Source organism: Cavia porcellus, unplaced genomic scaffold (genome assembly GCF_034190915.1).
Source record: "Cavia porcellus strain 051 isolate PalLab524CR breed Dunkin Hartley unplaced genomic scaffold, mCavPor4.1 scaffold_10, whole genome shotgun sequence".
Taxonomy (NCBI): domain Eukaryota; kingdom Metazoa; phylum Chordata; class Mammalia; order Rodentia; family Caviidae; genus Cavia; species Cavia porcellus.
The window spans coordinates 8,077,846-8,103,549 of NW_026947493.1; the positions used below are offsets into that span (position 1 = coordinate 8,077,846).

The 25,704-nt window shown below is 46.1% G+C and overlaps 1 protein-coding gene across 1 annotated transcript in view; it reads left to right on the forward strand.

Annotated features, from left to right (window-relative positions):
• Positions 1 to 654: 654 nt before the first annotated feature.
• Galnt15 (polypeptide N-acetylgalactosaminyltransferase 15) overlaps positions 655 to 25,704 on the forward strand; it is a 45,379-nt gene continuing 20,329 nt past the window's right edge. Inside the window, exons 1-3 of the mRNA XM_003480179.5 lie at positions 655 to 2,119; positions 18,460 to 18,626; positions 22,174 to 22,378. Of these exons, the coding sequence (XP_003480227.1) occupies positions 1,578 to 2,119; positions 18,460 to 18,626; positions 22,174 to 22,378 (914 nt within the window). The 5' untranslated portion in view covers positions 655 to 1,577. The remainder of the gene's footprint in view (positions 2,120 to 18,459; positions 18,627 to 22,173; positions 22,379 to 25,704) is intronic.

The following is a 25,704-nucleotide window of genomic DNA, read 5'->3' on the forward strand; positions in this document are numbered from 1 at the left end:
CACTGGCTAACCTCCTAAGTGATCCAGTTAAGGCACATGTCAGATTGTATCTCCCCTCAGCTCACAGCCTGCAAGGGCTCCCACCTCACTCAGAGGAAAAGCCATGTCCCTTCAGTGAATGCCCTCCTACCTGGTTTCCCCATCTCTCACCTCTCTCATCCTATCTCTTGTCACATTCAGCCTGCCTCCTCTGCTCTAGCCACACTGGCCTTAGCTGCCCCTTGTGCCAGGCACTCTGTACTCACAGAAGATTCGCATTTGTTACTCTCTCTGCCTAAAACCCTTGTATCCCCAGACAGCTGGATAGCCAACTCCCTTCCCAGATGCTAACTCACCATTCAAGGTCATTGGCTCCCCCAGCCTATGCTCCCCAGTGCCACTCTCTGCTTAATTTTTTCTCCTTAGCCCTTGTCACCATCTGATCCAGTATATATTTTAATTAATTCCCTGTATCCTTCACTAGGATGTGGGCTCCAGGAGGCACAGTTCTGTTTTATTTACTGATTTAGTCCCAGGCCTCAGAACATCCAAGTGCTCCTAACAAGCGCGTGGTTTGAATTAATGCCAAAAGAGCACACCACTCCCACTTCAGTACGCCTCCGGTCTGGCTGGCACACAGAGGGCGCTCAGGCACACTTGTGCCAGCAAGAGAGGCTTAGAGATCATCCTCTGGACCCCTCATTTTCAGAAGGGCAAGGACAATGGACCCCAGGGAGGGAAGGAGAGCCCAACCTAGCTTGGCAGTTTGACCATGGGAGCTGCTGTGCAGACAGCTAGCTCTTCACATCTGCGTCACACGCAGCCTTTCTGAGTCAGGAGGGAACACTCATTCCTGCTCCTTTGAGTGGGGAAAGAATTCTGCCTGTGAATGAGACACAAATCTGAACTCCTGGGACATTCCTGTTTTGATCCAGTTCTAGCAGTGACACTGTTGGGTTGTGCTAAGCTGGAACAGTGAGGGCATTAGGACCAGGAGCAAGGCGGATGCTTGGCTCCTGGTTGTGTCTGGCAGAGGGCTCTCCACTCAGCACAGCGATGTGTGAAAGGAAATCAGTCACTGCCTGCCGCCTTTACATCTGTTGATCTGAACTAACTTGAAGCGTCCAAACAGGACGGCTGTCAGCTCTGCTTGACTGAGAACCCGCCAGCTCACCCCAGCCATCTCATCCCTTTCTGGCTACTCTTGCAAAGTGGGGGAAGAGACACGTGGGACTAAACACCTGAGCAGAATGGACTGCTTATTTATCCCAAGGAGAAAAATGGGGCAAAGGGGAGGGGGCGAGCAATTTAATTTGAAGTCCCTGTAAACAGGTTTTCAGAAGGCAACTGAAGAAATCCACTGAGAGGACCTAGGGTGGAACCGTGGTCCTGTGGCTTTCTGATTTTAAGCTGAAGCAGGTCTTACACAGCTGTTGGCAAATGTGAGATGGGAGAAAAGGAGGAGGCTAAGTGAGAAGTAAAGAACTTCCAGGTGAAAGAAACAACTCAAGTGCTGCTGCAAGGCAGAGGAAATGTGGAGCAGCATATGAGAAGGCAATCTTGAACATGACCTGTTGCATTTGGCAAGTTGCAGCAACATGCTCCTAAAGAAGCGATACCGACATGGACCGTGCAGACATCAATTCCTCCTGCTGCTCCTGATGCTGGGATGCCTCCTGATGGTGGTGACCGTGTTGTATCCTCCCCTTCCCACTCTGCACCAGGCTGTCACAACCCAAGCCAGCAAGCACAGCTCTGAAGCCGGGTACCATCTGGACCTTGGGGAATCCCAGGAATGGGTACTGGGGAATGAGGAGGAAGTGGAGGAGTATGGCCTTCTGGAGGACCTGCCATCCTTTATCTCACTGCAGGAGGATCAGCTTCTTATGGCTGTGGCCTCACCCAGGGCCCGAAGGAATCAAAGCCAGGGGAGGAGAGGTGGCAGCTACCGGTTCATCAAGCATTTGAGGAGGCAGAATGAGGAAGCCCCAGACAGGGACTGGGGGACCAAGGAGGAGGATGGGGAGGTGTCAGAAGAAGAGGAATTGGGCCCACTTAACCTTGACTCACAAGGCCTCAACGAGGTACTCAGTGCCCACCTCCCCCTGCAGAGGGTCCTTCCAGAAGTGCGGCACCCACTGTAAGTAAGGCCCCACTTCCCCTTCCCCGGAATGGGTGCGCAGTCAGGTGGCAGGAGAGCCAGTGCGGCAGACTTACTGCATCCTGCTTTCTCTGTACTTAGGATGGTGCTTTTTAAGGCGTGGTCCCTGGGCCACTTGTCAGAAATGCAGATTCTCAGACCCCAGCTCAGGTTGCTGAGTCAGAAACCCTCAGCAGGGCTCAGTGATCTGTAATTACAAGCCCTCTGGGTGAGAACCACCATCTCCTCTTCCTGATTCACTCGCTTCCCTCCTGGGCTCTAGTCCTGCCTCTCTGGATTATCAGGGCATGCAGCTTGATCTATGTAACACATATGGAGGTTGGAGCAGATGTCTTCAAGAAGCCTTCCAGTTCTCATACTTGGACTCTGAACATCTTTATATTAAGCTTATTGTTAGTGTTTGCTTTTATTTTGGATCAAAATAGTAATTACCATCCACATTTATGTGACTCTTGCCATGTGCCTGGTTTTAATCTAAGAGCTTCTCATGCACTAATTTGTACTCCTGTAAAGTGCTTGTTACTCTGTAGGATAGATGTTACTATTAGCATCATGTATATTTTAGAGGTATGCAAATAGGGCACAGCGAGGCCAGTGGCTTCCCCACAGACGCACAACTGGTAAATGTTGAGACAGGCATCTAAATTCAGGTGTAATGGTCCAGTCTGCCTAAATCCCCAGTCAGCAAGGCTAAGGGAGGAGTTTCCAGTGCTCAAGAGGTACAACACTGTGCTGACCATAGCATAGCCTAGCAGGGTGGCCCCAGCCCAGAAAGAAACTGGGAAATATGCACACCGTGCAGGCCTGTGTCCAGGAAGATGATGGCCCTTCCTTTACAGACGCCCCTCCCTTCCTTCCCCAGTGTCAGATTCGGGCCTGCTGACCAGCATCCAGGAGCATTGCAGCTTGTTGGTTTGGGTGTTTAGGGTCCTTCCCTATAACACACAGTTCTCCCCGAGAGCCCAGAGCATTCCCTGGAAAGCAAACACATCCTCTATTGTAGAAGTAAGAGCCACGTAAATCTCAGGCTTGTGGTCTATTTCCTTTCTACCTGACTGCTCAGTCACTCACATGCAGGAGCGTGCAGGTGCAGGACCAGCACAAGGAACCAGCTCCCTCCTGTGTACCTGGGCATCTCATGCCCTCACTCTCACTCCTACCCTGCTCTCCCACCTCACCTCCCCCCCACAGGCCTGGGCTCACAAAGCTCTCTCCGGGAAATTCAGCCCCTTCTATGCTGCACTCTCTTCTGCATCCTAGAGTTTGAACTCATAGCACTTAGTACTCCTAGAGCTAAATGGCCATTGATGTGTCCATTTGTCCACTGCCTGTTTCCCCTGCCATGCCATGAGCCCAGAGAAGGTTGGAACTGAATTTGTATCATACATCCTGGTGCCCAGGACACTGTAAAGAAACCATTGCTAAGTGAAACATATCCAATTCTTTTGATACATTTTCCCACTCACCTAAAGCAAGATGGAATATCTTCGTTGTATAGATAAGAAACATTATCCCATCAAAAGAGTTTTTGGCTACCAAAGGAGTGTGCATATGTGACTATTTGTTTCTGCATCAAGCAAGGGTGCTATGCATATTTGGATTTGTGGGTCCATTGTTTATGTATGTTTATGCATGCATGTGTTGTGTATGTACTGTGTATTGTGATATATATGTATTAAAGGAACATTTTACATCTGTGTAGTATATATGTACAGTGCATTGTATGGTGGTTTTTTGCTTGATGCATACATGTGTTATATATGTTGTGTAATACGCACAAATATGATCTATGTGATGTGTTGTCATATGCAAGCTGTAGGTTAGCATTCATTTACAATATATAATGTTGTATATTCTGGTAACATGTACATGGATCATGTGCATGTGTGCACAGGTATAGTGATGTTTGTCCTGCATATGTTTATGTGTTGTATGTGTGCATGTGTGTTGTGTCATGACTGTGTTGCACATTATGTGTGTTACATGTTTGTTATGTTATGTGAGTGATACATGTATACATGTGCAAGTGTGTTAAGTATGAAGGGCATAGATGTGTTATGTATGTGATACAAAGTGGGTGGATGTAATATACATATCAGGTGTGCTATGTAAATTGTACATTTTATGTATTTGTTGTGATGTGTACATGCACTGTGTCTATGTCCCCATGTGTATATTGGGGTGTAGTGCTTGTTTTTCATGTTTATATGATATTGTATTTGTTGTGATAATGTTGCATGCATTGTGTGTTACACATACATATAAATGTGTAAGACAATTGGAACACATGTATATGTTCAAATGTGTTGCATGTATTATGTTGGAGGTAGGATGTGCAGGAAAGTGTGATGTGCATGTGTGCAATGTATGGTGCAGGCAGGAACACTTTGTGCCGGGTGTTTGATGTGAACATGTATGTACATGTGGATATGTTTGTGTGCACTGCTTCAGTGGTTGCTTCTTCCTATCAGGGTGAGCAACTCGCCTCAGGTTGGCTGGCACTTTCCCTATGTTAGCACTCAGAGTCCTGGAGTCAGGAAAACCCTTAACCCCAGGCAGAAGTTGAAGTTGGTCTCTCCACCCTCAACCTGCGAGGCTTCTCACGGTCGCAGCATTGTGCAGAGGTGCATAGCGCCCTCTGCTGGTGCGTTCAGCCTTTGAGCCCCCGGAGGGTCTTCCCTTCCCCCACCCAGCTGCTGCATGCACAACCCGACTTCCCTTCTTAGCTGACAATGGTCTCCTCTTCCCATTTCTTATAAAACCAGATGAAATACAAGATATACACCTACCGTGTGCAGGCCCTGTTTTTCCACTAGGGCTGGCCAAATACTAACATATCTGGGGCCACTGCTTTGTGTGTAGTGTACCCTACCCTATCACTTGCCCCTGAGTTTCTTGCAAGCCGTCCTTGACTCCAACCCCAACAAACTCCTCTGGCCTTCACTAACCCCACCACTAGTCCTGACCTTGGTCGCTGCCCCCTTGCCCAGGCCCCATGCCTCTGCTGCTATCTCCAGAGTCATGCTAGGTGCCATTTTGAGCAGGGACATGTGAGGAAAGGTACCAAGAATGCAAGACCAATAAAGAAAATCATCACTGTAAAAGCGATCGAAAGATAGTGTCCAGAAAGAGAGGCCAAGTATAGTGAGCATTTTTTGAGTATCATTTGTGTGATTTTCAAAACAAACCTATAAAGTAGATTTGGTTTTAGAGGTGAGAAAACCAAGCCACAGAAAGGTGAAGGGATTTGTGTCTGACACTCAAATCACACTTTTTGTCACGATGCAAGAATTCCTAAGTCTGCTACCTCACAGACCAAGTGTTGAACAGCTCACAAGAGCAGGAAACAGTCCAGGCTTTTCATCTTAAAGAGGGGAAATACACAGGCTTATGGAGAGACATACAGAGGGCAGCTTCCCTGAGCATCCTTTGGTATAGAGCCATTGAAGCCAGCTAGGATCTTGTCACAGGGGCTAGAGGAACTGAGTTCCTAAGAAATCTGCAGCCTGAGCTAGAAACAACTAGAATATTCTCGGTAATGAGGGGACACCTCAAAACCCTACTGCTCAGGAGAACAAGTAAGACACACAAAGAGGTCTCTGGCTCAGTATCTACAGGGAAGATGGAATCCACATGCTCTAATCAATCTGTTCTTTACAGGACAGCTCACACTCCCTGCGATGGTTTGCTATGGCGAGGGGACACAAGTAGACAAGAATACACAGACGAAATAAGAGGGGCCTATGACAGAGCCATTAACTGAAGCTTAAGGTTAACCCAGCCCTGTGACACTGCTGTCAACAAAAGGCTGTGAGGAACTAGCCTTGCTCAATTAGCCTGGTGCAGTGCTGACAGTTTTTAAAGTCCTTCCAGGCCCAGCTCCCCTTTGATCATCCTGGCATCCAGCACAGGGCAGTGGATTCTTAGAATCAAAGATCATCTGAGCGAGCCAGTGCCTTGTAACTTGGTGTCCAGGGCAGAGGCTTCCCAGCTTCTCTGCTCAGCAGGACTCCCTGAGGGCTGGATAAAGTACAGGTTCCTGACTGCCACTCCAGTAGCTTCTGTTTCAGCAGGTCCAGGCTGGGCACAGAAATGCACATACAAGCTCTTGTATGTGCACATACAAGCTCACATTTCTACAAGCTCTTGGTGCTTGGGCTGCTGCTGCTCTAAGGCATGATCTCACTCCCAAATAGATGGACCAGAACAGGGACCCTCAAACTGTAATGTAGGTGTGAATCACTTGAGCAGTTTGTCACCATGAAAAGCCTGATTGTGCAGATCAGGGGTGCAGCCCAAGATGTTAGGCTCCCAGCTGGGACCTGCGCTGCTGGCCCACAGACCCCACACTGGAGCACCAAAGGGCCACACCACTGGATCCCAAAGGATATGCACACTCAGTTCTCCCATATTGCATTAAGGATATGTCTATCCCCTAACTGGAAACCTCCCTGTTAGTGCGTTTGGGGTGTTGGTGTCTTCATCTAGAGGTAGTTTCTAGGTTCTTTTGTCCTAAACAAATCTTGGTCAAGACCAGTGCAAAAGTTTGCAAGATTTTACATTTATTAAAGGTAGGAAAAGAAACAGGTTCTACAGAGCATGTTTGGGCCAAATAAAAGTAGGAAAATAAGTACATTCCACAAGATGAAAACAGGCTGGTGTGAGAAAACATGGAGAACTCAATGGGGACCATCCTCAGGCTGACATCAAGTCTAGCCCATCCTACCCAAACTGCTTGATTTTCTCACAAGAAGCCCCAGGCAGTTCTGGGAACTGTTCTGTCCATCTGTCCTCAGATTTTGTAGTGAGAAGGTCATGCCTACTTCCCCAGCCAGATATGCTATGCTCTGGTCCCCTGCCTCACCCCTGTAGCTGGAGCCCAGTGATTTGAATTTTTAAAAGTTAATTGCAGGTCCATGCAGTGGTACACACTTTTCATCCCAGCACTCAGGAGGCTGAGGCAAGAGGACTACCTAAAGTTCAAGTCCAGTTTGGGAAACATAGTTCAAGGCTGGCCTGAGCTACAGAGTGAGGCCCTGTCTCAAAAAACCATAAAATAAAATAAAATATTTTTTAAAAAGCTGATACAAGAGCATTTGGGGAACTACTAGTATAAAATGTGAGTGGAGAGGTAGTGAAGTTCAGGAAGATTCCTCCAGAGAGGTGCTACTGGAATCAGAAAATAGAGGGGTGCAGAAAAGATCACAATTTCCCTGGTGACTCCAGGTATTTTAGCAAACTGTTTGATGCCTCTCTTATTAATTTATAATTCACATTAAACATGAGTCCAGCTATTTTCCCTGGTTTAGGTACTTGTGACCTTGACGAATGTATACACTCACAGATTTAACCTCCAATTAAATCCTAGCACTACCTCTTACTGGGTGGCTTTGTTCACAACACTCAACCTCTCTGAGCCGATTTCCTCAATTTTAAGTGGGATAATAACACTCCTGCACAGAGTTATAGAGAAAATGAAATGAAACCTAATACCCCCTCCCACCCACATTAAAGCTCATGCAGAAGTGGACCTTATCATACTCTCCAGTAAAGTGCCTAGGAGTGAGTTGGAGAAAAGGAGAAAAGAGAGCTGTGGACACCACGTTGCTGTCCATTCTCTGACTCAAGAGTTTTTATCTGTCTCCAGTGGCTGCTATATCATCACAAACTTGGTAGCACATTGGAATTATCTGAAATGTCTTAAAAAGTACTCAGACATCAACTTCCTTATTTGGTTGGTCTGGATTAAGGCCTGGGCACTGAGTTTTAAACTATAATGTGAGCACAAAAGTCTACCACGAAAACAGTCTTTGCTTCAGCTGTCACAACCAAGGCAGTTGTTTTAGTCAGGGTTTACAAGGAAATAGATTTAATATAGGATACATAATCTGTAGGGTTATTTTATAATATTCACCCAAAATGTCAAATGAAAAAGAATTCAGGAGATTGGTCCACGTACTAGAAACCCAAAGAATCCAGCTGAAGGCCTGGATCCCATGGCAATGTCCTGCATGAGTCCATCTCAAGACCTGGAATCCATGGTGGTGTCCTCCACGAGTCCTGCTGGAAGCCTAGAGCCCGTGACAATGTCTCATGCAATGGGAAAGGGTCTGCAATGGGAAAGCCCAAAGGCCAGTGGTGAAAACTAGAGGGTCTGTGCCAGCAGGATGAGGGATTTGCACTGGAGCCAGAAAGCAACACTCAAGGTAAAGACCAGAGCTCCCCTGAAAAGAATCACAGCTGTCCTCACTCGAGCTCCTCTGACAATGAGAAAAGCTGAGTTATTATCCAGAAAGCCAGTGCAACCTGCTTCTCTAGGAGAATCAACAGCGCTCCATCTTCCCTCCAGGATTCTTTTCATGCTGGTGGCCACAATCCTCTGGTGGGGCTTCCACACCCAGAACCATGCTGATTCAGTTCAGCTGGGTGTTACACTGCATGCGGTGGTGCACACTTGTAATCCTGGCACACTGGGTGGCTGAACCAGAAGTATCAAAAGTTTGACCCCAGGCAGAGCAATTTAGTGAAACCTTGTCTTAAAATTTTTTTTTTAAATATTGGAAACATTAGGGATGCAACTCAGCTTAGAGGCCCTGGTTTCAATCTTCAGTACCACAAATTAAAACAAAAAGGATCTCCCCATCGCCAGGTAGTGGGTGGCACGTCACGGTCAATACAGAGAGCTGGCATGGGGCCCCTTCCCCTTACTTCCTCCTCCCACCTGACAGGTCATGCTGACCAGGGCTGGGTGCCTGTTGGGAAACAGCTTTATTGTCATGCAGAAAGATGGGCTTCAATCCACAGGGCCTTTTCAGTGCCTTCCAAAGCCTGTGCCATCAGGCAGTGAGTCACCCCCAGAGGACTCCACCCCTTCTCTTCATCTCTGGTGGCCCAGGAAAGGGCCATTGAAAAGGTATCATATTGAAGAGGTGGGCAATTAATCTGCTATGCTGTGAGACAGGAACAAGAACAAAAATAGGCTGAGGTTGGGACCCACGGCTGGAACCCAGTTCAGCTCTCCGCCATCCATTTATACTAATTTTTTTTAGAAAGAGGGAAAACATCTGGATGCAATGATTCCTACCTATACTCTGAGCTCTAAGAGGCTGAGGACAACCTGAGTGACTTAGTGAAACTCTGTCTTAAAAACAAAACAAAAAAAGTCTGGGGACTGCAGCTTGGCGATAGAGTACCAGGTTAGCATATACAAGGCCCTCAGACCAGTAAAATATTTAAAGGGCACTACTGTGACACAGTCAGTGTGTGTGATGCTTTTAGGGTAGAGTCAAGTTATAAAAGGAATCCATAAGCACTAAGCTTTCAGGCCTCAAGACATCTGGCCATAGCCTCCCTTCCTAGGACTCAGTGTGCCTCTGCAAGATTATGGTATTAACAGGGCTGAGAATAAAGTGTCTCAGTGCTCCCAGACAAGTCCAGCCTTGGGGGTCAGATTAAAGCTGTCAACCTGCACCTTGTTCTATGTTAGTTCTTGGGAAAATTGATATTATTCACCTCAGTATCAAAGTTTGGACCTCAGAATCAGGCCTCACAGATACCTACCAGATGAAAAATCTTTAATTTAACATGATTCCTATGTGATTTATGTCCATGTTAAAGTCCAGGAAGCACCGATGAGGCCAGTTGTTCATATGTGGTGGCACATTAGAATCAACTAGCGTTCTACAGATTACCATGCCCAGGCTCCAACCTAGACCAGTTAGGACGCACTAGGCCTCACTCTCTAATGAGCAGCTGGAGGCTGAGGGCCACTGACTAAGGCCCTTGTAGGTGAAAGAGAAGAGATGTTTAAGTTACTGAAGCTTACTATGCAAGCTTACAATGGAAAGAAGGAAAAGATGAAGGGAAGGAGAGGGGTCAGAGGAAGGAAAGAGGGGGAACAGTGAGGCAACACTGGAGGAGGCCGGCAGATGAGAGACTCACCATCCAGCTGCTTCAAGGGCCTTCCTGATGTCCACAGGACAGGTGTCCTGGCACCAGCTCCAGTATTCTTCCCTGTGTAAATTTACCTAACGCTGTCTTGCTATTACTGACCACTGCTCTCTGCTCAAGCTGTGGCTGCGGACTGGTGGCACCTGGGACTGTCACAGAAATGCACACCCACAGGTCACATCCTTAAATGCAAAGGAACCTACTGAGTGTTCCTTTGCATTTAATAAGATCCTGGGGCCTGGGTACACAGCAGAGAGGAACCCAGCTATCTCTTAGCTTCTGCTGACCATCTTTGTGACCCCTTCTCTGTGTCTTGAGACAGAGAAAAAAAAGGCTCATCTGGTCCCCCTTTGGGGAAGCCTGGCCCCAGCAGGTGGCAATTCATAGGCCTCTGGTCAGTGTTCAGACTGGTGACTCTCATTTGGTGACTCTCTATGGCACCAAATGAACTAGAAGCCAGGATCAAATCCAGCCAACCCTTTATAGGGAACCCCCACAAAGAGGAGAGGCTGCGTGCTCCTGTTGTGGCCTGTGTCCACTGCCACTGATGAGCATACAGGCAGTAACAACCTTAACTATGAATGCTGCCCCTTTCTGTACTTCTGTCTTACACATGACCTCCTGTTTTCACCTATCTAAGGGCTTGTCCCCAGGCTGTGTCCCCCTCTTCTCTTCCCATACCTGGGCTAGAACTTGGTGCTCCTAGGATGATTCCCAGAAACTACAGAAAAACTGGACTCAACACTCCAATTTTCTCATAATGGGGGAAACTGATTCCATACTGTTAATTTTTTGTTAATATTGACAACCAGCCTATACAACCTTGAGAACAGAAACGGTATCTTTCTTCCTTCATTGAACAAATATTAATGCTACAATTATTACAAGTAAGGAGGTGAATTGGTTACTGGGGATATAAACAAGCAGCCAGGCTATTGCATCTGTAAGATCAGGGCTGAGACCCAGCAGCCCACCAGAGCCTGTGCTGATCTGATGGGTGTTGGGAATCAGTAACCCTAAAATGGCTTTAGAAAAGCCAAGAGAGGGGCTGGGGGTTTAGCTCAGCGGCATAAGTGCCTGCCTTGAAAGCAGGCAGTTGTGAGTTCGATCCCCGGTACTGATAAAAAGGAAAAAGACAAAAAAAAAAAAAAAGAAGAAGAAAAAAGCCAAGAGAAACCTTGGTACTCTGGCCATGCAAGAGGAAGTACAGGAACGTTAGTGCTAAATCCGGGCTATCTGGTGCATTGCTGTGACTCATCTTTTCTAAAGCATCATCAAGTGCATTTCCCAAGTTCACAGGGAATCCTGGAGCAACGTGGAGAGACAGTGTGTACAGACTGAGCTCTTAGGCCCCACTGCTCCTAGAATGTGAAGATACAGGTTAACATGCATAGAAATACTCTTTGGGGCCAGGATCTTGCCTTGTAATCCAGTTCACATCCCTGCACTAGACACAGTATCAGCATCCTTGTTGGCTAAGCAGGAATGTAAACAACAGGGCTGGGGATTTAGCTCAGCGGTATAAGCGCCTGCCTTGCAAGCAGGCGGTCGTGAGTTCGATCCCTGGTACCTGTAAAAATACAAAAAAAAAAAAAAAAAGTAATATGTCAGAATTTGGGGCTGGGGATTTAGCTCAGCGGTATAAGCGCCTGCCTTGCAAGCAGGCGGTCGTGAGTTCGATCCCTGGTACCGGTAAAAATGAAAAAGACAAAAAAAAAAAAGAAAAAAAAAAAAAAAAAGGAATGTAAACAACAAAGCCATAACTCAAACCTGGATTGATTTAATTTCAAAGCCCGCTTTCCCTGTTGCCACCCAGAGAAACCAACGAGGTCAGAGATGGGCTTTGGAAATTTGTACAACATACACAGAATGAGATAGCAAACTATTCATCAGATATCTAGTTGAAGCATAACAAAAGGTAGCCCTATATTTGAGAATAGCTACATGCATTTCTTTCCAGGGCCTTTGCATGGGTTATATGATCACTTGGGGGATCTGCTTAAAAAAATCCAAAAGTCTTTGCTATCTTTGTGCAGCTCACTGATTCGCCCAGCAGTGCCATGGTATAGGTAGCAGCAATGACAGCCCGCTCTACCCATAGAACCTGAGGTGCTGAGAGGTGAAGTGACTCCTTTACCCCAAGGCCTCTTGCCTGAGTCATCAATTTCTTGCTTATTTATTCAGTGATCTATTTACCTTGTTCCTGCAAAGAATCAAAAGAAACTTAGAAAAGATTTATCATAAAATAGAAAATTGCTATTAGTATAATTTTTAGTGAAGGTAAAGAAAATATCTTAAGATGTCTTTCCTTCGTTTTCTGGAACATGCCAAGCCCCTGCAACACCTGGACTTTAGCAGAGGCAATGGCCTGCAAGGAAGGCCACACCTAGCCAGGTCTCCTGACTATGTCCTTTCAGTCGTGGCTTCAGTTTCACATTTCCTCTCCTGCCTGTCTCCTAGGATGCTTACCACAGTTGCTAAATAAGGATTTGGTAATCCACTTGATGAAATATCTACTTCATGATATCAAGGACTCTCAGCTTGGGTTACTATCAAAACAGCCTCTGAAGCCAGGGTTTGTTTTGCAGGTACCCTGGTAAAGTTGGGAAGGTAGAGCAGAGAGGGGAAGGCAGGCAACACATGGTATGTTTTTAACCAGTCGCTTCAGCTGCTGAGGCCTGCTGGGGACTCACTGAGTGTGGAACACACCTCAGTGCTGCCAACCTTGGCACTTTGGGTAGACAGTGCTGGCTATTACCACACCAAGTCTCACAGAGGGAAGGAAGTGCTGAGATCAAACCACTGCCTGAGGTGAAAGAGGCTTCTCACCCTAGGGAGAATCAGGAGAAGTTGTCAGAAGTCACAGAACCATGCCTTAAATCACAACCTGTCACACCTTTCGGTGGCACCATTTTAAAAAATATTGGGTTGATGACCAACATTTAAAAACCATAGGGTTTCACATAGACAATTCAGCTTTTCTTAAAACCAAAAAGACCTGGCCAAACTTGCAGAATTCCTGCCTGGTGCCATCAGCTGCTCCTGTTAAGTGGGTCATGTGGTTTCTGGCCCACCACAGCTCTCGTGCAACCTGAGTAGCTATCTGCTTGGCTCCTGCCAGCCTGTAGACATCTGAGTCTGTGCTCCCTCCATGCCTGGAAAAGGGTTTCAAGTATCCAGGAGGGACTGGCCAGGATAAACATTTAACAAGATAAAATGGAAACCAACCTCACACATGTGAGCAAGGAGCTTAGAGGCCTTTGCTCCTCATGGCCGCCTCAATGATAAAGACATTTTCACTGTCAGGCCAGGACTCTAGAGAGACTAGGTCTCACTGGGAATCCACAGGGGCTCTAGTCCGTGGGCCTCATTTGCCGGTGATCTTAAGTGGTGGACATTATCAGCATGTTCTATCATCTAGAAAGGTATTGTGAGATGGTATTCTCTGAGTATTACACCTACTAGGGTTGTGCAGTACAGCAGCCCAGTTGTAGGAGGTGAGGATTCAATGAGCTAGTGTGGGAAAATTCTAATGATTCCCAAAACCTTTGCCCAGTTCCTCTGCTGTATTGAAGAACAATCACAAGGCCGCTGTGGACAATGGCGGAAGTCAGCCAGTGCACAGCGGCTGCACAAGACCGGTAACTGAGCTATTGGGAGCCTGCAGCAGGCAGAGCACACAGCACAGTTCTCTGCTTATGGAATCCTTTTATAGCCCTCTAAAGTAACTCCACCTACTACCTTCATTGTGGGTATGAGTAAGATGAGGCCTGGGGAGGGATCCAGCCACAGGAGAGGCTTGCAGAAAACAATGGTTAACAATTTGTTGATTGCTTACTATTAACAGGCACTGAGTTAAGTACTGCACATGCATTAACTCTTTTGATCCTTCTAATAACCCTATTTCATAGGTGAGGAAACTCAGGTTAAGTAAAGTGCATGTTTAGGAATAATTTAGTAAGAAATTAAAATTACTGACCAAAGACAAAACTGGGCCTGTGGCTCTGGAAACTGTTGAAAGGGTAGATGGTGCTCAGAGTATATCATGAGCATATCACTTGTTCATGGCATGTAAGGACAGATCTAGGATTTGAACCCCATGGGCCAAGCTTGGCCTCCTCTCCATTTGAAATATACCTTCCTCCTAAAATGCCCTAAACTAGCCCAGGTTGGGAACCAGGCAAATGGAATTAGGATTTGACAGCTCTCGTGGTAATGTCTGTGATGTCCTGGCCTACTGCCCTACTCTGATGCCGCCTCACCTGTAGGCAGACAGCTTTGCCCATCCCCATGCAGCTCTATGCTGCCCACAGGCTAATGAAGCCCATCCCCGCAGTGATAACCATGAGCCTGAATATATATTCAGGATCCCTCTTTTCTGCAGTGTCTGGAGGCTGCACAGTCCCCACTGCCAGGGTCTTCCTCCCAAGGAGGGTTCTGCCTTCCAGAAGTAAGCAATCAATTTCTGGCTGCTGGCTCCTCTTGAAAGCATCTCCCAGGCCCTGAGACACAAGGCCTTTGCAGCTTTCTGTTTACAGTGTTTAGCTGTGTGCTGCACAACTGCATTGAGGGTAACAAGCTTTCTCATAGTGGCAGGCCCAGCTCATGCCCTCATCCTCCTCTGATAGCATCTGACTAGTTCATGGCTACTTTCAGCTCTTGTGTCCAGCTGGCTCTGCATTTGCCTGAGAGGTGGCCCACAGCAGGCTGTGTACCTGAAGGCTGTGTGAGCTTCCTCCCCAAGATGGGGAAGATTGTCCCTGAGCTGCTACAGGAGAGCCACCTCCACAGCTGGGGATCCATCCCCCACTCTGCTTCCCAACAGCTTTCAAGAGCACACTTGGCCTTGAAAAAGCCCTTGTCGCCCTGTTAGGTTTGTCCTGACCATACTCCAGTCATTGGCCACCAGCTGCTCTCTCGCTATGAAGAGAAAACACAGTTATATCTTTTCATAAGTCCCAGGAAACTCAGGTTCTAGAGGAGTCTATGAATTGCTCTTAAAATGCCTGCTCTCCTGATTTCCCATCTACCAGATAGGGATCCAGAACAATGAAGAACAATGAATGTCAAGTGTGGAAGAGCCTTAGAGGTGCCTCTTATACTAATGGTCTATTTGCCTTTTAATAATGGCAGCAAACACAGTGCTTTTCCTGATGTTTCATAAAGCCCATTTTACCTTCACAAGTGGTCCTAGAAAATGAATGTTCTTCCTGTCCCGAGGAAGCCAAGGTACCCATGAGCTAAGCAACTTGACAAGATCATTGCACAGCTGCACAGTGAGTGGCAGAGTTTCAGCTTCCACAACCTAAACTAGCAGGCCAGACTTGTCCTCTGCAGAGAATGTTTCAAGAGACTGAAGAGAAGTCAGGTGTCCTGGTCACTAGTTACTTGGCAAAGAAGGATGCTCTCCTATCTCTAGGGAATGTGTAAGAAGACCGGTTTTACAAGTCAGGTATGATGGTGCACACCTGTAATGCCAGCACTCAGGAGGCTGAGGCAGGAGGATTGTTTGCAAATTCAAGACCAGCCTGGGCTACAAAGTGAGCTCCAGACCACCCTGAACTACAGAGCGAGACCTGGTCTCATAAAAAAAATAGGTCTAGTTTTACAGAGCTAGAGTTTGAATGAGTCCCTACTACATGCCAGGTACTGTGCTAAGCAATTTGTCAGGCTTATTCTTCACAAAAGTGCTGAAGTGACCACTGTTGGGATTCCTGGTATGTATAGGAGGAAAAAGAAATATGAAAGTAAGTCAACAGGGATCCCATGATGTAGTCGTTTAAAATTAGTGATAGTTTACCATGATGATCATGGACTAGAGTCATGCTGATTACATCTTATCTGTTTACAAAATGGCAAAAAAAAATAGTCACTGTCTGTGGGTGCTCAGTATTATTCCTTGATTCTCACAACAACCCAAAGGATAAATAATATTATCCCTATTTTTCAAATGAAGAAACTCATATTACCAAAGGGAACTTGGGAAGAAACACAGTAAATATTTAGATATGCCAGATTCCAAAGTCCAAGTCCTTTTGACAGCTTTACTCTAAGGATACAAATGTGCTTGCCTTATCTCTGGGCCTCACATTCTGTGGACTGAAACTGAAAATGGGCAAGGTGATGTTCTATTAGCCCACAGGAATTCCAAATCTGGGCTTCTCTATCACCAAATTCGTTTCCCATCTTAGAAAACAAATACCCAAGTAATAATGTAGGTTTTTTTTTCATATGCACTGAATTCCCTGGCAAAAGTTACCAGACTCAGTTCTAACCCACAGCCATGAAGGAAATGGAGGCTGCACAAAGGACTCTCTGAACCTGCTCGTGAGCAGTGTGGTGCATCTTGGAGGGCAGAGAGATCCTGAAAGTCTGGTGGGTTGGAGGGGGAAGCTCAGAAGGCATGAGGGGAAGCAGGGAGAGCCAGAGAGGTGGCTGGGGCAGTAAGAGAATCAGTGGAGATGTCACACGTTCTCGGGGCTCTCACTTATCTTCCTAAAGCTTTATGGGGGAGCTGGTTCCACTTTGGGCATATTATTTCAACAGCCCTAAATGCAGGCTGTCAAAGTTCATAACTGTTTTAAGGATGGTTCTAAGAACCTGTCATCCACTTAGGGATCTCTTTCTAAAATCCATAGCAGTATCTTTTAAAAAATTAGCATTAGATATAAAAACTAGCAAAATACAACTAAGATCTGTGTTTGAATCAGTGGCATTGAACAGTGTAAATTCCACAATGTTTTGTCCATGGTTGACTGTTATATAAGATACTGTCCTTGAGGGCCAGGGATTTAGCTCAATGGCTCAAGCACTTGCCTAGTAAGTGCAAGGTTGTGAGTTCAACCCCTGGTATAAAAGAAAAAAAAAAAAGACTTTTTCCTTGGGAGAAGCTTAGGGAAGGGGATATGAGAATTTTTTTTGATTCTTACCATTCATGTGAGTCTTAAGTTTCAAAATGAAAATTTAGCAAGTATATAGCTCAGTGGCACAGTGCCTGCCTGGAAAGTTTGAAGTCATGAATTTGGGTACTACAGTCATGTTAATTACAAAGACAAAATATTTTTAAAAGAAACCTGAGATATAACTTCTCTGATAGTGATAACTCTGTTGTAGAATAAACCTCCCATGTTACTTTAGCTGCCAAGAGTCTCATAATAAAATCTGAAACTCATTCTAGAAATACCTTGGCTGCTCAGTGGCAAAAGCACCTGTCTGGCAAGTGCAAGGTCCTGAGTTCAGTTCCTGGTACCAGAAAGAAAGAAAGAAAGGAAGGAAGGAAGGAAGGAAGGAAGGAAGGAAGAAAGGAAGAAAGATCTTGGTTATATTTCCCTATATATTTATGTTTTCTCTAAATGTTGACTTTCTATACTTATTTAACATTTCCTGTCTCCTGAATTTTTCTCCTTATTTTTATCATATTATCATTGTTTATATAATTCTTATGAGAGACTTTAAGTCCTTTATGGAAAGAAACAGAATATAAATACGTAAACCTTGTGGAACCTCTCTGCCTATGAGGTTGTTGACACTTCACTCAGCAGCAGCTCAAACAGCAGACTGGCTCAAACAGCAGCTGACTCTGTACAAACCTGAAACAAAACCAATGTCAGTCATCCTACTCATGCAAAAAAGAGGGAGCCAGTGAGGCTCAGAGAGCAACTGGTGAGCAGCACCATGCAACCCCACCCCCACGTATCCAGTCCCAGGCTAACTGAGCAGAAAGCACAGGAAGGCCCTGAAGATGGAATACCCAGCTCTGCCACTCTTCAGTGAGTCTTGTCTCCTTTCTGAGCCTCAGTTTCTTCATCTGGAAATGGCGGGTAGGTAGGGTGAACATGCAAAGGGGTCTAACATGTTGTTGACACTACAAATGTTTTAACCTTTGTCCCTTCTTTAATGATAACACTCGTTGTGTGTCAGGTGCTGTGTTAGATGATAGGAATATACAAACAAATTGCTGTCCTGCCTTTGAACTGACAAAGGTAAGTAAGTGTTCATAGATCTGGCAACGTGCATGATCCTATTCAAGCCTCACAGAAGCTTTGTGATATTGCTTAATTTTTCTCTTTACAGATGGGGACAGTTATCTGCTGAGTGGTGCCAGTGTGTGGTGTCTCTCAAGTGTGACAAGCAGGGTGTGGATTGCATATGGCAAAGGAACTCTAGAGATATGAGGGGTGGGAGCTAGTGCATGGACCCCTGTAGGGTATGTATGGGTTTCTTTACATGGAGTTTTTAACAAATCAAGAAGGTCTGGTTAGGGAGGAGCAGATTGACTGGAACAGCGCCTTTGCCTGTGGGGTGCGATAGAGGATGCCGAGCACCTCCTACAGCTGTTTCCTCACAGCTCCCCGATCTCCTTCCTGCAGGTGTCTTCAGCAGCAGCTGGGGGACAGCCTGCCCACTGCTAGCATCATCCTCTGTTTCCATGATGAGGCCTGGTCCACCCTTTTGAGGACGGTGCACAGCATCCTTAATACGGCACCCACGGCCTTCCTGAAGGAAATTGTCCTTGTGGATGACCTCAGCAAGCAAGGTAGCTGTTGGTGTCCTTCATGCTCCCTGGGGTGGGCCTATGCCCCTGTGGTTGTCAGACCCATGCTAAAAATAAAGGTTTGGAACCTATTTGAGGAAAGGTTCCCCAGATGCAGACCTCCAAAATGAGAACCACGTGCAGGTAACTAATTAACAAAAAGCATCCCTGGGAAACCAGTAAGACAGTGGGGGAAGTAAGGCAGAAAAGAGAAGAAGCCAAGCAAGAGGGAGAACCCAGGCAGGTCTTGTGAGGAGTCGCTTCAGTCTGACCCTGCTGGGCTCTTTCAGGCCCCACTTCCACACAGTCCAGAGAGCCCCTCCCCAAGACACTTCCCAGTACAAGAGGATAACTGTTTTATTACCCTCTTGTTCGTTGCCTCCTGAGCCCATGGCCGAGCACTTTACAGTTTGTTGTTTAGACCAACCCACCTCCTGTCCAGACAGGAAAATCACTCAGAAAAAAACACATGATCAGAGCTAGCCCAGAACCCAGAGTGCTGAATCTGTTTCCTCTGACAGGAACTCACTACTGGGAACATCTCAAGATGAAAGAGGAGACAGAGATGTCTGCTGCCTGACTTCAAAGTCAATAGTTCTCAACCTTAGCTGCCTCAGAATCATGTGGAAGTCTTGTTAGAACTCTGATTCCTGGGCAAACCCAGAGTTTCTGGAGTCTGAGGTTGGGCCTAAGACTTTGAATTACTAACAAACACAGCTAGTGTTAATGCTATGGGCTGGTGGCCCACACTTTGAGAACAACTGCCCTAGTTTTTGGCTTGGAGCCCAAGCCCCACATTTTTGTTTCAACTAAGTGACTTTTAAGAGGCCTCCTCTGGCTTCATGGGAAAATGCAAATACTGGGAGGGAAGCTGAGCGTTTTCAAGCTCTATAAAGCATGTTTCTAATGGGAACAACAGAGGATGAGATAGGATAAGGAAAGACTTTCATTTGTTCTTTTTAAAGTTCTCCTGTTGGGAGTTTTATCAGCCTGGCTAAGACAAAAAGCCAGAATAATCTGAGGTTCTGCAAGTGCAAGTGTCTCCTGAGACACACAAGCTACTATTGGGTAAGACTGATCACAGTTGCTGGGCGGGCAGGCTGGGCTGGGATAGCTGGAATAAATGCCCCGAGATACAGCAAGCCCCTGGCTGGGGCTGGTGCACACCTGTGATCCTTCCCACCAGTCTCTCAGGAGCACGGGAAGCAGAACAGCTGGTACCTGAAATGAGCTGCCTCTGCTATGTTCAGCTCCTTGGACCCTACCAGAGGGTGCCTGGATTCTAGGCTCAGCCGCTAAGCTGCTACCTCCTGTCCAGCTCTCCTGTGCTCTCCACCATTAGGCTGGCTCTCCAGCCAGTGGCCCCACATTTCCTGCTGCAAGGCCTTTCCCACAACTTGAGGTGCAACTGGCTCCATTTATCCCCGAGTTACCTCTCTCAGACACAGAGCTCAGACAAAGGCCAGTACCACACACATTGTTCTCCTTTATTCCTCATGGGCACCCTGAGTGCCAAGCTCACCAGCCTTACTTTACACATCAGAGAAACTGAGATGCACAAAGCTGCCACAAGGTGCAAGAGCCACCCCAAGTTGCACTCAGGTTTGGTTGTGACAGCATGGCAGAGTCATCTTAGTAAGCCTCAGGCTATTCATCTTAGTGATAACTTCCACACTGGATGGTTAAATGAGAAAATGCATAGGATGCCTAGCCCATGATAGACTGGCAAATGGAATTCATTTCTATTGCTCTTTTAGGGGTTGAGGATCTTACTGGCTCCTTCTCAGCACTCTACCCCAAGGCATGTAGTCTTAGATGCTTCAAAAACTCTGAGAGGCTAAAACTGGCTTACAGTCTGGAAGTTTTTCCTTGATCTTTCCTGGAAGCCTGTAGGTTGGCAATACTGGACTGGTATGGCAGTTACGCAGCATACAGACCCAGCTCCTCTGTTTCCCATTTAGCCATGCTTATCACATAGTTTTGATCTCACAATCACAATGGGGCTGCTCTACCTCCGGCATTGCATGCATATTACAGAAAGAAAGGAGTGAGAGCAGATACCAGTTAAGTTTGTTGTTATAGAAAGAAAATATCAGTTAAAACAAGACTTTCCCAGAGTCTTCTCATTTATTATCTTTCTACAGAGCATCTGCCACAGAGAAAATTTTGGGAAGCAGGTACTTTAAGCTGCCCTAAACAGAATCAAAGTTCTGTTACAGAAGTGGAAGGGAGAATATTCATTCTCCCTTAGAGAAAGTGATTAACAGTGTTCAGTTCAGTAGATTCATAAAGGGCTGGTTCTCAGATGTGCAGATTCAGAAATGTTAATTGCTTGACTAATAAAGTATCTTGTCTAGGGAGTGGACTGGAATGGATAACTCAGCTGAAAAGTACTTACTGTGAAGTAGAAAAGCAGCCCACTTTCTCCTGAGAGATGTGGCAGTCAAGAGACTGGGAGTCACCTAGTCAAGGATCTGGAGATCTTTATTCTGCTGCTCTGGCCATGGTTTCCCCTGTGGAAAACCTGTGATAGTCAGAAGAAAGCTCTCAGGGAAAGAGTCCCAGGAATCTGGTGGGGACTTCTGGGTGAGGCTGACAGGCCTCTGCCCGCTCTGCACCTGCCTAGAGATTCAACTCTCAAAGCAACCCAGCCACTGCGGTTCAGTCAGGACTGCCTCTAGGCTAAGGCAATGAGGAAAATCCTCCCTCTTTGCTCAGCTCTGCTAACACACACGTACTGAGCACTGGCTGCAGCAGAGATTCGTGAGGTACAGTCCTCACCCTGGAGAGATCTTAGTGGGCTGGGCTCCCCATTTACAAGGATCTATGGAAACCTCTCCTTTTCTGTGGGTACATTATTCCTTGCACCCCACTGGCTTGTTCCTGGTGACATGTGAGTGCCACAGCACATACACACATCCACACACACACAGGGTTAGGTTTTTCCTATTTTATGCACAGACCTAATATGTGTTTCTCATCCTTTCCAACTCCTTCTTCAGCCCCTTCATTGCCCTTCCCCTCTGGAACCAGTCTTGCTAAAATGTACAGACTCTTGGTCTCGGGTTTTGGTATGTCCCACTTCCTGCCTGTCATCCTTTGCCTTGCAGACTCACCCTGCCCCTGCAATGGGACCCCTTTAGCCAGTGCTGCACTGACTTACCAACTGCCAGACTTAATGACCTTTTAGCATTTAACTTCCTTGATCACTGTTTTAGCTTGGGTTTCCTGGAAGTGGATCTTGAGACAGGTATTCTGGAGCATACACTATTTTTAGGGGATGTGTTCTAGGAGACCACCAGCAAGTTCTATTCTCTCGAAGTTCTGCATACAATCAGTCCCTCCTGGGTTCTAGTGGACAGCATCATGACTTATCCAAACAAAGGAAGCATCTTACCTCTGAGCAACAACCACACTATAATAATGCACTTGAGTTTTGGACCCCTTGGGCTCATCATGGGTTCTAAGACAGGGGCCTCAGGGACAATCACCATAATCCCATTAGCTATGGCATCTGTAATCACATTGGCCATAACCCTGTCAATTCCAGGACAACTGAAGTCTGCTCTCAGCGAATATGTGGCCCAGCTGGAGGGTGTGAAATTGCTCAGGAGCACTAAGAGGCTGGGTGCCATCAGGGCCCGGATGCTGGGTGCCACCAGGGCCACAGGGGATGTACTGGTCTTCATGGACACCCACTGCGAGTGCCACCCAGGCTGGCTGGAACCCCTCCTCAGCAGAATAGCTGGTGACAGGTAACTCTCTCCTCCCAGGGTCTGCAGAGCAAGGGATGGCACTGGGGAAATGGTTTGTAGGTTCAGTCACTCACACAGCCAAAGTAGCAGAAGTCTCCATAGCTTGAGAAAGTTCCAGAATCTCTACCCTTAAGGTCTGATTTGTTACTTTGGAGTTTTCAGATGCTTCGTAACAAATCCAGGAAATTAAAGTTGGAAGGAAAGTTAAGGGTCTTCCTGTCCATCTATCTTTTCTATCATAGATATAGAAATGATAAACAGTTCCTATGAAAGTTACAAATATTTGAAATCTTATTAAGTTGCATGGAAGCGCAACTCTACGATATCATCATCACTCTTGGCTTTTGTCAGTAATTTTAATCAAGATTGTAACGTAAACTGGGGATGGGGGATGCTTTTAGCTACCCTATGCCATAGACTTCTCGAACCATCTAAAGGAAGCACTAGATTCTGTGACCACTGAAGTTTCACCAAGAACCAGAACTCCTTGCTTCTCTGGTGTATGCAGGAAGTTTCTGATTTTCCAACTAAAGCCAGTCCTGGAGAGGACTGTACTGAACATCTGTGGTTCAAATTTTTCTTTGGCTGTTTTTCTCCTTTGACTGTTTCTCTCCTTTGACCGTTTCTCTCCTTTGTGATGTCATTTTCTTTCCTATCTCCTTGCTCAACTCAAAATTTTCCTTGAATATGTGCTTTTAACTATTATGTTCAATCTGAATGCCCCACTTTAGAAAGCCAAGACCTGGTGGCTGCCTACCTTGGCTCACGTAGGCATAGCCCTTGGGACTTGAGTAGGCCTATCACACAGTGGGATCTCAATAAATAATTGACGGTGTCCAGCCAGGTGGGGTTGATGCAAGGACACAGCCATATGACATCTATCCTTGCACTTCAATCCATGGTAGAGGTTTACTGCCTCTTTTGAACTTGGGAATAATCATATACATAAGAAAAAAATTCATGAACTTCATTGGAAGGGATTTTGGAGATGTGGGGTTAGCAGATACCAAATGGGGGAGATTTCAGTCAACACAGAGAAAATTGACAGTTTTCAGTGATTCTATTTTAAAGAAGAGTCAGAATTCTAATTCTAAGAAAAGCCAAAACAGACCCGTTTTGACCAGTTCTATTACAGATTACTCCCTATTTTTGGCTCATATCTCATAAGAAAGGGGTGTGTACATAAATTCAGCAGTTCTAGGTCAATAAAATATGCAAACTCTGCAAAGGTGCCATGTCTGATTCTTTTCCAAATGAAGCCAATGTGTTTCGCTATGAGTAGACTCTAAAACTGTCTCGCTTATTCACCATTTAATTCTCATCTTGTAATCACAGATGGATGGCTCTCACAGAGACTTTGGAGGCATTCTGTATCACGTTTTACCACTACCCCTGAGTTCCAGGGATAGTGAAGAGACCTCCACACAGTCACTTCGTCACTGGAAGCTGAGCTGTATTCTATGCTTCCTTCATTTTTACGAATCTGGCAATTAATGTTACTGAGTCTTACATATGGGTAGCCCTAGCAGATTTCTTTAAAACGCAGTCTTCAGCGTCCTCAGCCTTTGCTCTGTGAGATGGCTCAGACAGGTATTTTGCTTCTGTTTCTCACAGGAAGAAACTGAAGCTCAGAGTTGAGATGACATGCAAGGGTACACAGAGAATCACAGGTGGCTGAGCACGGTTTTCTCACTCTCAGTCCAATGCTCTTTTTACTGTGTAGGACCTTTTTTAAAAATTGGACAAGTTGGTCAGGAAGAAACACTGAGTCATCCTCACCTTCCAGCACAGTCGCAGGACATATGTTGAAGCACTGAAGTGAGTCTCGTGTCTGCTTCTCACATTGGTGCAATTCCACAGATATGGAGACTCCTTCCTCTAGGCTGAAGGAGAGTCAGTGTCCTTGGCTATGAAGAAATGCTGCTCCCTGAGAAGCCTTCAGTGACTAGGAAGAAATTCTAATTTCTCGTGCCCTCCCACCCCTTTCCCAAGCCTTTCTCCCCGTTCTCTCTCCCTCACCCACCCCCTCCCCCCTCAATCTGTCATTTTCACAGACACGCACATGCGCACTGAGTCTTTGATCCTCTCTTTTTTTTCATCCTCCTCACACCTTCTTCATGGCTTCCTGCCCCTTCGTTTCTTCCATCTTCCCCACCCACTTGTGTGGCCCTTGACAAGGAGGACCTAAAAGAAAAACTACCTGTCTAGAATCTGAGTTCTTTCTCATCTCTGTCCTCTTCATACGGCAATGCCTTCTGTGCTGTAGCGTGACAGTGTGATGTCCCTGTTATGGTTAGCCCTGCTTGCCTGGGGACTTGGCCCAGATGGCTCTTCTGACTTCCCAAGGCAACTTTCCTCAGGGAAAGCAAAGGCCTGTAAGCTCTTAGGTTTGGGTGTCCACACTGCTGCTCTTTGAGAGAGAAAAGGAGACACAGCTTCTCAGATGCTCATGTCAAGGGCCATGCTGTCACCAGGTGAGGACCTAGTGCTCAAAAAAGAGGAAAAGCTTTCCTTAAAAAGGTGGAGGAGGAATAGTGAAGGAACAGTGTAGCAAGCCACCAACTGGCTATTTCAAAGAATCATATCTTTCTTTACACTCTAGTCAGATAATTCTGAGCCTGGTTACCGGCCTCGGTGTCTTGATCCTCCCTGCAGAACAGGACAAATCTGCCACTGGTGATGTGGTAACACTCAATGTTTTGTTTGAATTTTTTGGACCTCAACCCCTTTATTCCTATTCCTCAGAAAATTTGTCATAATATATTTACTTTATTGGAATAACACATCTTACTGCTAAATTTCAGAAGTTATAAAAATGAAAATGAAAATTTAGAGTGTCTATAATATTAGAGATATTCTCTAAGGTTGAGTAGAGCACAATCCCATGACTATACATAACAACCCTAGACAAAGTTCTTCTATGAGCAATCGATTTCAGGAAAGTCCAGGAAGATGCTATGGACAGAGTCAAATGTAACTAATGAAAATCCAGAGTATCTCTCCCAAACAGCTCTCAATGTTCTGCACTGACTCTTGGTTCTCAAGCCCATGCCAAGCAGTAGAGAAAAAAAAAAAAAGAAAAAGGAAACCTTTAAAGAAGAAAGAGACCTGTTTAGGAGGGGCTAAATGATGAAATCTTTTCAAGAGGCTGGACAAGTTGTCTCCCAGCTGCAGATAGGACTGGTCCCAATACGAGAGATACTGAATCCTATTCAGCCAGGACTGATCCTACTCAGTAGGGAGAAGCAAGGAGGGGAAGGAAACAGAGCTTTCCCCTCCTCTCTGCCCTCAAGGAGTTAAATACTGGAGCACAGCCTGAGAATCTC